The 13,888-nt window shown below is 35.1% G+C and overlaps 1 protein-coding gene across 3 annotated transcripts in view; it reads right to left on the reverse strand.

Annotated features, from left to right (window-relative positions):
* The window catches only part of PCCA (propionyl-CoA carboxylase subunit alpha), a 370,033-nt gene that overhangs the window by 228,667 nt on the left and 127,478 nt on the right, over window positions 1-13,888 (reverse strand). For all 3 annotated transcript variants that reach the window (XM_061170561.1, XM_061170560.1, XM_061170559.1), the window contains 2 exons: window positions 8,084-8,186; window positions 1,562-1,656 (listed from right to left, as the gene is read on the reverse strand). In XM_061170561.1, the coding sequence (XP_061026544.1) occupies window positions 1,562-1,656; window positions 8,084-8,186 (198 nt within the window). The remainder of the gene's footprint in view (window positions 1-1,561; window positions 1,657-8,083; window positions 8,187-13,888) is intronic.

Consider the following 13,888-nt stretch of genomic DNA (forward strand, 5'->3'; position numbering starts at 1 on the left):
TAAAGGGTTAGTACTCAATATACAAAAAGAATTCATACAACCCAATAACAGGAAAAAAATCTGATTTTAAAATGGGCAAAAGATCTAAATAGACACTTTTCCAAAGAAAACACACAGATCGCCAACAGGTACATGAAAAGGTGCTCAACGTCACTGATCATCAGGGAAATGTACATCAAAACCACAATGAGATATCACCTCACACCTGCTAGGATGGCTATTATCAGAAAGACAAGAAATAACAAGTGTTGGCAAGGATGTGAAGAAAAGGGAACCCTTGTGCACTGTTGGTAGGAATGTAAATTGGTGCAGCCATTATGGAAAACAGTATGGAAGTTACTTTAAAAGTTAAAAACAGAACTACCATACGATCCAGCAATTCCACTTCTGGGTATTTATCCGAAGAAAACAAAAACAAAAACACAAACTTGAAAAGAAACATGCACCCCCATGTTCACTACAGCATTATTTACAATAGCCAAGACATGGAAACAACCTAAGTGTCCACTGATGTATGGATGAAGAAAGGTGGTATATATATATGTATGTATATTATATATATGTATATATATACACACACACATACACACACACAGTGGAATATTATTCAACCATAAAAAAGAATGAAATCTTGGGAATTCCCTGGCAGTCCAGTGGTTAGGACTCCGTGCTTTCACTGCCAAGGGTGCAGGTTCGATCCCTGGTCAAGGAACTAAGATCCTACAAGCTGCACAGCCAAAAAAAACCCCCAAAAAACAAAAAAGGAATGAAATCTCGCCATTTGTGACAACATGGATGGACTTCGAGGGCATTATGCTAACTGAAATAAGTCAGACAGAGAAAGACAAACACTGTATGATCTCACTTATACGTGGAATCTTTAAAAAAAAAAAAAAACAAGCTCATAGATGCAGAAATCAGATTGACAGTTGAAGGGGAGGGGGACATAAACGGTACAAACTTCCAATTATAAATAAGTCGTGGAGATGTAATGTACAGCATGGTGACTATAGATGATAATACTGTATTGCTTATTTGACAGTTGCTAAGAGAGTAGATCTTAAAAGTTCTCATTACAAAAAAAAAAATTCTGTAACTATATATGGTGATGGATGTTAACTAGACTTCCTATGGTGATTTCACAATATATACAAATATCGAATTGTTATATTGTAAACCTTAAACTAATATAGTTGACCCCTGAACAACACAGGTTTGAACTGCAAGGATCCACTTACACTTTTCAATACTAAGTATTACAGTACTACAAGACCCAAGGTCAGTTGACTGCAGATACAGAGGAACCACATATACAGAGGGCCTACTTTAAAAGTTATATGTGGATTTTCAATTGCATGGAGGGTCGGCACCCTTAACAACTGTGCTGTTCAAGAGATAATTATGTGTCAATTACACCTCAATGAGGAAAATTTTTAATATATACACACTAATAGATTCTACTATTACTAGTAAAGCAATTTTAGCTAATAAAATGGGAAAGAAATATATGAAATACATAAAAATCAGACTACTATAAAGTTTCCTTGGGAGAAGCTCTTACCTTGGTGCTTCCTCTACCACCTTCTGATTTCTTCGTTGAATTGAGCACTCTCTTTCATTGAGCCACAAAGCATTCCCATGTTTATCACCTAAAACCTGAAAGAGCAATAATACCACTTGAAAAATTACAGAGCCATCTCCATAGCATATGTGCCCAATTAACATTTTCTCCATGCAACACCCCTTGGATTTTAATACTCCAACCTCATAAAACATATGTACCTCTCAAATACAGTCTTCTTTTGGTTGACATTAGTGGAGGAAAATTTTATATTTACCACTCCAAAACTCAACTGAACATTTTTATTAAAGACTTGAGGAAAAAATTCTCATCTTACATTTCCAATACACTGGGTAAAATATCAGAATCAATTGTACCAATTTTGTGAGGGACAATGAGTATCAATAAAGGGAATATATTCTAGATTTCGGTGGCATGTAGGAGAGCCACAAGTATTATTACAAACATCTGTTTGTTGTTAATATTATCATGTCTGTTGATCAGGAAACGCTATTTCATTTACAACCAGTATGTAGTCTGTTACTTATATATGGATATTTTTACTGTGCTTTATTTTTGTTATAAGAAACTGGTAAAAGGTCTGGGGTTAATATATAACATTATGCTTTTTCCCATTTGTAATAATGGGAAATAAACTGGAGTTTTTAATTTTAATAAAAATATATCCCAAATACTGAATGGGACATACTTTTACTTTAAAAAAAATAAAAAATCACTGTTTATCTGAAATTCAAATTTAACATATATCTTATTAGCTAAATCTGGGAACAGTAAAACATGCTCTTTATTAATGTTTTTGCATAGAATATTTGATCTTCAGAAATAGATTAATCTATTTTCATGATTAAGGAGTAGATGCATATTATTGAATGCATATATTTAAGTTCACAGAGGTAAAAGCTCTTCTAGAAGCCAAAAACAAGGCACTAATTTAAGCTCCAAACAGCTATGCCACCTCTCTGGGCAAGTCACTGTTTTCCCATGCATTATAAATAGTAGATAATATCATCTTAATATTTTATATGGCTGCTGAAAACATCAAATCAAAAGAGATCATGGTTTAACAAGCATAATAAACTATAAAATGAACAGTTAATAAATGACTGCAAGGTTAATTTTTAGGAATAAAACCTACCTAAACCTCAAGAATGCTTCCAAAGGAAAACATTACAGTAATGAAATGCCAGTAAGTTGGAATTTTATTTCTAAGACTCAAAGGTGACTGCATGAAGTACATCTAGAACTATTTTTAAACATTAAATTTATTCTACCTTCTTTTTTATTCTAATTGACGTGGAAGTGAAAGTAGACTTAGTCTCCAAGAAATAAAGCCACAATAACCAAGAATTCTTCGAAACATTTTCAACTGTAAAATATTAGATTCAAATATACACAGAATCAAGTTTGTTTTTCCCTGAAGTCTGTGTAACTGTGCTGTGCAGCTTGTGGGATCTTAGTTCCCAGACCAGGGATTGAACCCAGGCCATGGCAGTGAAAGTGCCAAGTCCTAACCACTGGACAACCAGGGAATTCTATTAATCAAATGAAGAGACAAAGTAACCAGAAAACATTATAAATAAAAAGTGCTTGTAAGGGAAGTTAATACTTGAACACATCATGAGTTTTTTAAACTTTTAATATAACCCTTTACAGATATGCACGTACTGAATATGGAAAGATCTCCCAGATATATTGCTTATGAAAAAGCTTTATCATAATAGACTGCTCCACATAATGGCAAGCCCTTTAACATCCATGGATCCAGCCCATAAAATGCCATCAGTCCCCTGGTTTAAACCACACAGAGCTGTGCCATTCCTGTTGCCAGTACACAGTTTCAGCACGAGAAAGAACACAGTATGTGATAGCTCGTGTGAAAAACAATAGTTGATATACATGTATATACTTCACAGACTATGGCAGGATATTCAAAAAACAGTAACAGTGCCTGCTTCTAGGGATAGAAACCAGGGGACTTGGAGACAAGGGTGAAAGAAGGCTTACTTTTCATTGAATACCCTTTATCATGTGCACAAATTATTTAACATTAATTAATTAAAACTGAAGAAAATAAGTAAAAAACCTTCCAAGTGTAGATCAGATATGGGAAACATCTGTGTTGCCTATTTAAGTTACTGGGAGATATTTTCACCTAAGTTTAAAAATATCGGCTAGAATATACGCCATGGTTAATTAAAATAAACTAAAAGCTTATGTAGAAATATAATTATTTAAAACAATTGAACAAACATTTACTGAGTATTAGTAATGTGAAGGACACTGCCTGGTTGCTAGGGACAACAAATGAATAAGATCCAGCCTCTGCCCTCAAGGACTTCTTCGTCTATGAGGAAAGTCTGATAGCTAAAGATACAATGGCATAAGTGGTCTTCGAATAGCACAAATAAGTGCTAGATGGGGAATATAGAAAAGGGAGGGAAATTAATTTTGCCTCTAGGATCTTACAGGAAGGGTAGCCCAAATATCTCCCCTAAATTATAGACTTAAATATCCAACAGTCTACTCAACACCTACATTTTGATATCTAATGGGCATCTCCACCTTCATTGGTCCATCTTCATACCCTGATTTCCTCCCCCAAAACATGCACCTCTCACAGTCTTTCCCTTCTCAGTTAAGACAGTCCCATTCTTACAATTCGTCAGGCCAAAAGCCTAAAACTATCTTTGATGCCTTATTTTTTTCTTATACATCACATCCGATCTTTAGAAAATCTGGTCTACCTTCACAAAATATCCAGAATTCAATCACATCTCACCACCTCCACCACACGCTGGCCCAAGGTGCTACCCTCTCCCACTAGAATTATTACAAAACCCTCCAAAGGGATCTCTCAGCTTGAATTTCTGGGTTTCAATTGCTAAGAACCATTGAATACTGTGTGCCTCCCTTTTTCTACCTTGTTGAATAGGGGGTATTCATTGCAGTGTCATATCCTTTTCTCATCATTGTATTTTTGATAAGTGAGTGTCACACTGTCTTTAAATACAGAGATCTTCACATCACAAAAACTGCTCTTGAGAAACCATACACAAGAAGTCTCATCCATACCTGAACCAAGTTTGAATATGAGATTCTGGTCTTGGAAGGAAGGTAGGTATATTCTGCCTATGGAAGGACATGATCATTGGGGGCCATAGAAAGGGTTGTGATAACTAGTATCCAAAAATAGCCCTGAATATAACAAACCATGGTATGCACACCCTTGCATAAGCACTTATGGCAATGATTCTAGGCTGGCCAAGTGACTTGCAAAATGCAACAAAAGTGATCCTGTGCCACCTAAACTTTAAAAGGCAGAATGGCTACTTCACATAGCTCTGATACTCAATATAGAAGTCTGGATATCCTGACAGAAATTCCACATGGAGAAGTCATGTGGAAATGCCCCAAGAATGAATAAAGAGAGAAAGAGAGAGGCCCAGCTGTCCCATGTCTTGGCTGACCTCATCTTCAAGTCAATCCTCCAAGGCACTAACATTGGATGTTCCAAACCAGTCAAGCCCCAACATGACTACTGCCCCAGTGGACAGACACCTAGTGAGGCAAAAGATGTGTCCAGCCGAACCCAATCAACCCACAGAATAAGAAATAGTTAAATGTTGTGTAGTTTTTTTATTGTGGCAAAATATAGGTAAAATTTACCATTGTAACCATTTTTAAGTGTACAACTCAGTGGCATTAAATAAGTACATTCACATTGTTGTACAACCTTAAATGTTTCAAATCACTGCATTTTGGGATGGTTAATCACTCAGCAATAGATAACCAAAGCACAAAAAATAAACAAGCGGATTTAAAAAGGACACTGGATACAAGATTAATACATAAAATTCAATTGTTGCTACATATAAGCAACAATCAATAGGCAAATGAAATTTAGAAAACAACATTTATAATAGTGTCAAAACTTATCAGACATCCAGGAATAAATCTAATAAAAGATAGATAAAACCTCTACACTCAAAACTACAAAAAAATGCTGAGAGAAATTAAAGATACAAATACATGAAGAGATATTCTAGTTCATGGCTTAGAAAACTCAATATTGTTAGGATGTTAATTCTCCCCAGAATAATCTCTAGATTCAATATAATCCAAATCCCATCTGATGTGGGGGGAGGGTGGGAGTGTAGGTAGAAGGTAGAGACAGATTGACAAGACAAAGTCTACAGGTTACATGGAAACTCAAAGAATCTAAAAAAAGCCAACATTATCTGAAGAAAAACAATGAATTTAGAGCACTTACAGTACCAGATTTTTAGACTTACTACAAAACCAAAACAAGACAGTGACCAAATGTCACTTAATTTACAGCAAATGTACACCACAATAAATGATGCTGGAAAAATTGGGTATGAGAATGTAAGAAAATTTACTTTGACTCCATCTCACACCAAACAAACAAACAAACAATTCAAAGAGAGTAACAGGCCTAAATACCAAACCTAAAACAATAAAGCTCCTAACTTGGGTATGCAAATTGGACTTAAACTGGACTTCAACAAAATTGAGAACTTCTATTCCTTGAAAGACATTATTAATAAAGTGAATAGGTAAGTCGCAGATGGGGGGAAGATATGCTGTGTGTGTGTGTGTGTGTGTGTGTGTGTGGTGAAGAACTCATAATCAAAATAGATATAGAACCCTGAACACTCAATAATTCTAAAAAATCTAATTTGAAAAAGGGGGGCAAGGGTGAGACTTGAGCAGTCGCTTCACAAGATAAGATATCCAGTTTTGGTCAATCAACTTATAAAAACATGCTCAGCATCAATATTCATCAGGGAAACGCAAATTAAAACAGAGATACTATTACATGTCCAATAAAATGGCTAAACATTAAAAAACTGAGAACACCAAATGTTGGAAAAGATGGCTGAACTGGAAACATTCATATATCATGGGCAGGAGTATATATTATTGATAGAACAAGCACAGTATCTATTAGAACTAAACATAACCTGACCATGTAATCCAACAATCCCTCTCCTCAGTATATGCAAAAGTATATATGTTCATAAAAAGACATAGCAGTTTATTCATAATATCAAAAAAATGGAAACAACCTAAAGGTTCACCATCAGAAAAATGGATAAATTGCAGGTTATTCAAATAATGGAACACCACAGAGCAATTTTTGAGCGAATGATAATGCACAGCCTCATGAACCTCAGATATGATGTTGTGTGAAAGAAGCCAGCACAAGCAAGTATGTATCATATGATTCCATTTATATGCAGTTTAAGAACAAACAAAAACAATCTATGGTATTAGATGTCAGAACAGCAGTTAATTTTGGTGGCCAAGGAGAAGGACTGACTGGAAGTGGTATGAAAGAATCTTTTGATATAACAGAAATGATCCATATACAGATCTGGATGGTTGTTACACAGTTACATATGTGTATAAATAAATTTTTATTAAACTGTACACTTAGGTGGACTTCACTGTATATGTGATATTTCAATTTAGAATATCTAGAAACAAAAACTAACAAAACAAAATCTGCTAGCCTCAGAAAGAAATACATTACGTTCAATGTTTTAAAAATATAAATGGATTATATGTTTGCAATTTGTTTTTTCCACTCTGGAAGATTTGAGGATCTACATGAAGATTTCCTAACTAAAAATAATATCTATGTAAAGTGATAATTAAACTTAGAAAACACAATGACAAAATCTAAGACTTTGTTTTATTATGCCCCATCAGAAGTCACAAGGGCAGCAAATAACCTTTTATTTAATTTTCTGGAACTCTATCCACACAAAATTAAGAAAAAAATAATAATACTTTCATTTCAATATGATTTCTAATCTGATATTTATATTTTATCAATTTCAATTGTTACATATCAATTCATAGCCACAATGTGTAAAATTAGCAAAAGGCATTTCTGACAGAAAAATGAAAATTTCAGTAGACTTTCCTTCTTCATCTGTGTTTTATTTCAGAAAAAAACATTTTATTTTGCTGAAAGCCACACCTCCACAACCACTTTAACAGATGGATTACAATCTTAATCTGAGTAGAAGAAATGATTTATTCATCTTTATCCAATAGCAGAACGCCTGTCACAATAAGCCACACAGACATCTGTGAACCGAAATGATACAAGAGTCCAGGTCAGGCACTTTTCTTTTAAAAATGCCCCAAAGTGGCCCAGTATCAGAAGGGGACTGAGTGCGCCTCTAGGTAGAATATATTCGGCCTGGACGGACATCTTGTGACTATTGCTTTCTGGAGCTGGGCTTCTGTATCATTCCCCATCCAATCAACATTCTGGCACTTTGAAAAAAGGATACCAGACTCCAAAGGGAGGCGATCAACTTATGTACATTCTCTATTTCATACTTATTCGAACATACCGGAGCTTTCACAATCACTCTAAATGTAAGAAAGGATGTGTTTCTAACAGGAGTAAGCAATATTATTTTAAAGTTACAATAATTCAAAAGCATCTTAAAATGTACCAACCTGGACTTCTATATGACGAGGGTTATCAATAAATTTTTCTATTAGTAGCCTATCATCACCAAAACTAGAAGCAGCTTCTTGAGATGAAAATCTAAAACCATCCCTGTAAAGAAAAACAGAACAGTCAAACGAACACAAAACAAATACAGCCCTCGATATAAAAGAAAACTAATTAAACGTTTATTTGTGCTTACTTCTGAACAAAGCAGAGAAAAATTCACTTAATATACAAATAACTCAATTAATTTTGGTTGAACAACTCTTCTACTCACTAGCTCTGTGACTCTGGGTGAATGCTTTAATTTCCCTGATCCTAGATTTTTATAGAAACAGGAACATCAATACTTATTTCACCAACTGTTAAAAATGAGGTATTTTTAATAAACCATACAAATCATATAAAATTTCATTTCTTTGACCTTACTATACCTTAATTCCACTAATAAAAATATACAAAAATGCATATCCATTTGACTCAAAAGTCAGAAGATGCACACAAAAATGTAAAGGACCTAGACAACTGTACAACTGGGGCAAAGCCACAGGAAATATACTCAGTAAGAATACAAAAGGAAGGTCCTCAAGAAGACTCCCTGATATTTTAAATACACAACTTTAAAAGCAATGACCTCCCACACATCCATACAGATCATTACAATTTTATCTTCTTTAAAATTGTTCAAAAATAATAATTAAAAGAGAAAAGTTCAATTTTTTTAAATAAAAATATGAATTTAATTATTGCTTTGTATATTTTATTTCCAAACTATAACTTAAACATTATCATTATTAAAACATGCTTACTAAAGTCATACACTTTGAAATGAGTTCACTCAGTCTATTAAAAACTCAAACTTGCTAACTAGGGTATGTTATATTCCATTCATTGATATACTCAAGAGTATAAAATTTAATTCCTTTTATATGTAATTAATAGTTTCTTAATCTTCAGATCAAATACCTGTATTTAATGTTTAACATTAAAATTCTTTTAATCCTTTCATTTGCAAACACTCCATCTGGCAATATTAGAAATAACTATCTCATTTGTTTGTGTGCTTGGAAAATACAACATTGTAAGTAAACACAGACTAGAAGGATAAATTTGAAAACATATTGCAAAAATTTCTATTTCTCAGCATTCTCAGAGAAAAGGTATCACGTATTCTTAGTCCTCCATTACTCCCTTGATTTTAGGGAATCGAGTTCAGATCTCAGACTACAAACCTCGAAGAAACGAAAGCACAATGAACCATTGTTTTCAATACCATATAACCAACTTTTTATTAGATGGGATACAATGATTCACAAGGAAAAAACATAGTACTTTACAGGTTGTCTCTGCTCTAATGATTTTAAAGTTTTCATTTTGCATTTAAATCAAAAATACCAAAAATTTGAAAAATCAAAGTCACCCAAATAAATTATCAGGTTTGAAAGCATTACCAACATGTTTTGGAGCTCATGGAAAACTGCATTTAGATCATTTGTAGCACTCAGTAATACATTCATTCAATAAATACTTACTACTCATGAAACTATGTGCCTGGTGCATATATATATGTGATGGAAATACAAAATTAAAACAGAAACTGCCCTCACAACACCTAAAGTCTAGTGGGGTTACTCCAAAATGTAGACATGATCAACTTTCCATTTATGCCATAACATTTCATTTAAATTGGGATAAGGCAGCAATTCCACTACTGGCATATACCCTGAGAAAACCGTAATTCAAAAAGAGTCATGGTACCACAATGTTCACTGCAGCTCTATTTACAATAGCCAGGACATGGAAGCAACCTAAGTGTCCATTGACAGATGAATGGATAAAGAAGACGTGGCACATATATATACAATGGAATATTACTCAGCCATAAAAAGAAACGAAAAAAACAAATACCATATGCTAACACATATATATGGAATCTAAAAAAAAAAAAAAAATGGTTCTGAAGAACCTAGGGGTAGGACAGGAATAAAGATGCAGACGTAGAGAGTGGACTTGAGGACACGGGGAGGGGGAAGGGTAAACTGGGACGAAGTGAGAGAGTGGCATGGACATATATACACTACCAAATGTAAAATCGATAGCTAGTGGGAAGCAGCCGCATGGCACAGGGAGATCAGCTCGGTGCTTTGTGTCCACCTAGAGGGGTGGGATAGGGAGGGTGGGAGGGAGACGCAAGAGGGAGGGGATATGGGGATGTATGTATATGTATAGCTGATTCACTTTGTTATACAGCAGAAACTAACAAACCATTGTAAAGCAATTATACTCTAAAAAAGATGTTAAATAAATAAATAGGGATAAGGAAAAGAAAGCCAGAGATTATTATGAAAATATCTGAGTCTACTTTCAACAACCTTCATGACTCTTACCCTAATTTATTATACAATATAACAAACACTATACTTTTTAAAATCTTTCAGATGTTCTAAAGATTCTAAGATAAGTATAGATGCTACTTCCCTGAAGATGTTACAAGAGGGACACACTCCTTAAGATACAAGAGTAAAGCAAAAATTATAAAGCAGAAACTAACACACCATTGTAAAGCAATTATACTCCAATAGAGATGTTAAAAAAAAAAAAAAGAATAAAGCAATTAATGGCTACTAAGTTTTCCATCTGAAGAATGTTAAAATTTTTGTGGATTATGCACAAAAATTTCTTCCTCGAGGGAGGAAGGAGTAAATGCAGTGCAGCACGATATTAACAGTTGGTGACACCAGAAGACAAATATCTGGGTGTTTTCTGGACTGTTCTCTCAATTTTTCCAAAGTTTTGATTTTTTCCAAATTAACAGAGGATAGAGAGCAAATTTTTTAAATGAGGGTCCTGTATCATTATATCAAATAATGTTATACTTTTGTTAATTTCAACAAAGTTTTAGAGATGGCTTATTTATCAAGTTGAAAAGAGTAATTTTAGGCAGAAAATTGTTTATGTATGTATTTTTACTAATTATATGAAAATATTTTGAAACAATGTGACATTTCCTGACCAAGAAAGGGTTAACTTATTTACAAAAGATGCCCAATATATGAATAGATACAGCGATTTCCGAAAACACTGAATTCTAAATTAAAATCCATTGGTTAAAAGCAGCATAGCAAATCTCAATGCCAAGAAACTGAAGAGTAATCCTACCATAAAAGAATATGTTACTGAGAGTAGCCCTGGAGAAATGACTGATAAATATGAGATCCTAAGAACAATAATGAAAAATAAGTGCTAAGGCTTTCAGTGAAATGGCTATATAAGTGCCATATAAAAGGGGAAAACACTGATAAAAAAAAATTAGAGTTCACAAAATACACATCTCTTATAAAACCATTAAGTTGTGTTTAACATCTTTATTATCTCATTCTTTACTATAAATAGACTGTAGCAGACTGTCTTTTCCAAACATGGCCACAACAGCATCTCCCATTCCATATGCTCTTCTAAGAAACTTGCCACTCCTTCACAAGGAAGTGAAGTCTAATGCCCCTCCCCTTGAATTCAGGTAGAATTTGTGCTCACTGGTAATCAACAAAATATGGTGAAGGCAAGCTGTGTGACTTCTGAGACTGGATCATGAAAAGTGATACAGCTTCCACTTGGATTTGAAACAAATACTCTTGGACCCCTGGGTCACTATGTAAGAAGTCTAAAGTCACCATCCCGTGAGGAAGCCCAACCAACCCATGGAAACGTCCACTAACTCACAGGGGTTACAAATAAAGCACAAGAGATAGCTTCAACACCTGAACTTCAAAAGTCAAATAAGACGAATTATGTGGTAAAAATGGGGCTAAGTATGCCTCCTACCCTTATGCCTGCTTCCACCCACACACAACAACTAGGCAGCCCAACTTCAAACATTTCACATAGTTAACCAATGCTCTGCAAGTCCCACTATCAAAAGGAACCACGCCAGGCAGAGTTCCAGAGAGAGGTTAAGAAGCAGACCATTCTTCAATTAAGCATTCTTCAATTCTGAAGATAAACGCCCTCACTCTGACCTTAACTTCTCGGCATTTCCCAAGAAATTTTCAAGTAAATTAGTGTTGCAGCATATCCATTTAATTCTTATAAATCAACACTAAGGCCAAAGAGAGAATAAGAGCAAACAAATAAGATAACTTAAACAGGGCCTGCAAGTCATCCTCAAGTACTCAAACTCTATATCCAATCACTCAGAAAATCCTGTTGCCTCTACTTTCAGAATTAAACTCTTTCTTACCACTTCCACCATTACACTGGTGGAAGCCACCATCACCATTATTTTGCGTGGATTATTTCAAAAGCCTCCCAACTGGTTTCCCTGATTCCAGAGTTCATGATTCTGCCCCCTGTTAAGTCTATTGCCAAGAGAGTAACCAGAGTGATCCTTTTAAAACTTAAGTCACAAAATCTTGACACTTGGTAAATCTGGATGATACGTATATAGAAGTTCATTGTATTCTTCTACATCTTTGTACATTTGAAAATTTTTATAATTCAAAACATGTAAATAATGTTAGGAGTTTGTTGAAGTTCCATGATTCTGACTTCTCTACTGAAACCCTCCAGTAGCCCCCCATCTCACTAAGAATGGCCTACAGGGTCCTAGACAATCGGCTCCCCATCTCCTTCTACTCCTCCCCCTGCCCCCACCAGCTGGCCAGCCCTGGATCTCTCCAGACACACTACTGTGTCACTGCCTCCACACTTGCTCTTCCCTTGCCTGGATCCTAATCCCCGCACTCTTCCCTCCTCGCTCAAATGTGCCTTCTCAGTGAGGACAGCCCTGACAATCCTGTTTAGAATGGGAATTCCCTCCAGCACTCCCCATGTCTCTTCCTTTCCTCCTTTACTTTTCTTATACTGCTTATCACCTTCCACAGTAGGATATGATTTACTTTGATCTTGTTCATTGTTTGTCTCTTCCTACCAGAATGGGTTTCTGAACCTTGTTTTTGTCGTGGATGCCTTTGGCAGTATCATGCAGCATAGGAACCTCTTGTCAAAATAAGGTTCAAAGTGATTTAAAATGTAGAAAAGAATATGCATAGGATTGCATAAGAAACAAATTATATTGAAATACAGGTATCAAAATGTTTTTTAAAAACAAATTTGGGATATCATGCACTTGGTTCTTTATTCGTTAATAAGCTCCAACAACAAGTTTCACAATCACTGTAACTTAGAGATACCTGCAACAATGTAATGTGATAATATAAGGGATCTCCTAAAGGGTGAAAAGCCCCACAGATACTACTACTATTGTAGCTTGTCTATATTGGAGGAAACACTAAATTCCAGTTAGAGGCTAGTGAAAGAAATATGTACTTTTTTTCCTTATCCAGGTGCACGAACGTCCCTGAACTTTACGGGTCTGTGAATTCAAAGGTTAAGAACTCCTGATCCAGTTATATACTGGATATAGAGGAACAGAGAGAGAGAACTGCATAGAGGAGTGGATTATTTTGTCTGTTTCTGTTCATTGCTGTATTCCTGGAACCTTACTAAAACACTGCCTGTCACACAGGAGGCTCACAGTATCAAATATCTCAATAACAAGTATCACCAATCCATGCAATGAGTTTATTTATGCTGGGTAAGTGTAAGATGGGAGAGGAGAATCTGACGTTACCTCAGTCAGTATCTGGTATCAGTGCCACACTGAACGTGAGAGTGGGGCTGAAAGGTCTGTATTGGGCACATATTATCACCCCACCTCTAACACACAACTAAAGAAACAATGGTGTCCTGAGACAACTGTCTTCTAGAGTTAAAACTATCTGTACAAGTCTGCAGTGTGGTGTCTTCCCCTC

This window comes from Eubalaena glacialis, chromosome 16 (assembly GCF_028564815.1).
Source record: "Eubalaena glacialis isolate mEubGla1 chromosome 16, mEubGla1.1.hap2.+ XY, whole genome shotgun sequence".
NCBI classification, from domain to species: domain Eukaryota; kingdom Metazoa; phylum Chordata; class Mammalia; order Artiodactyla; family Balaenidae; genus Eubalaena; species Eubalaena glacialis.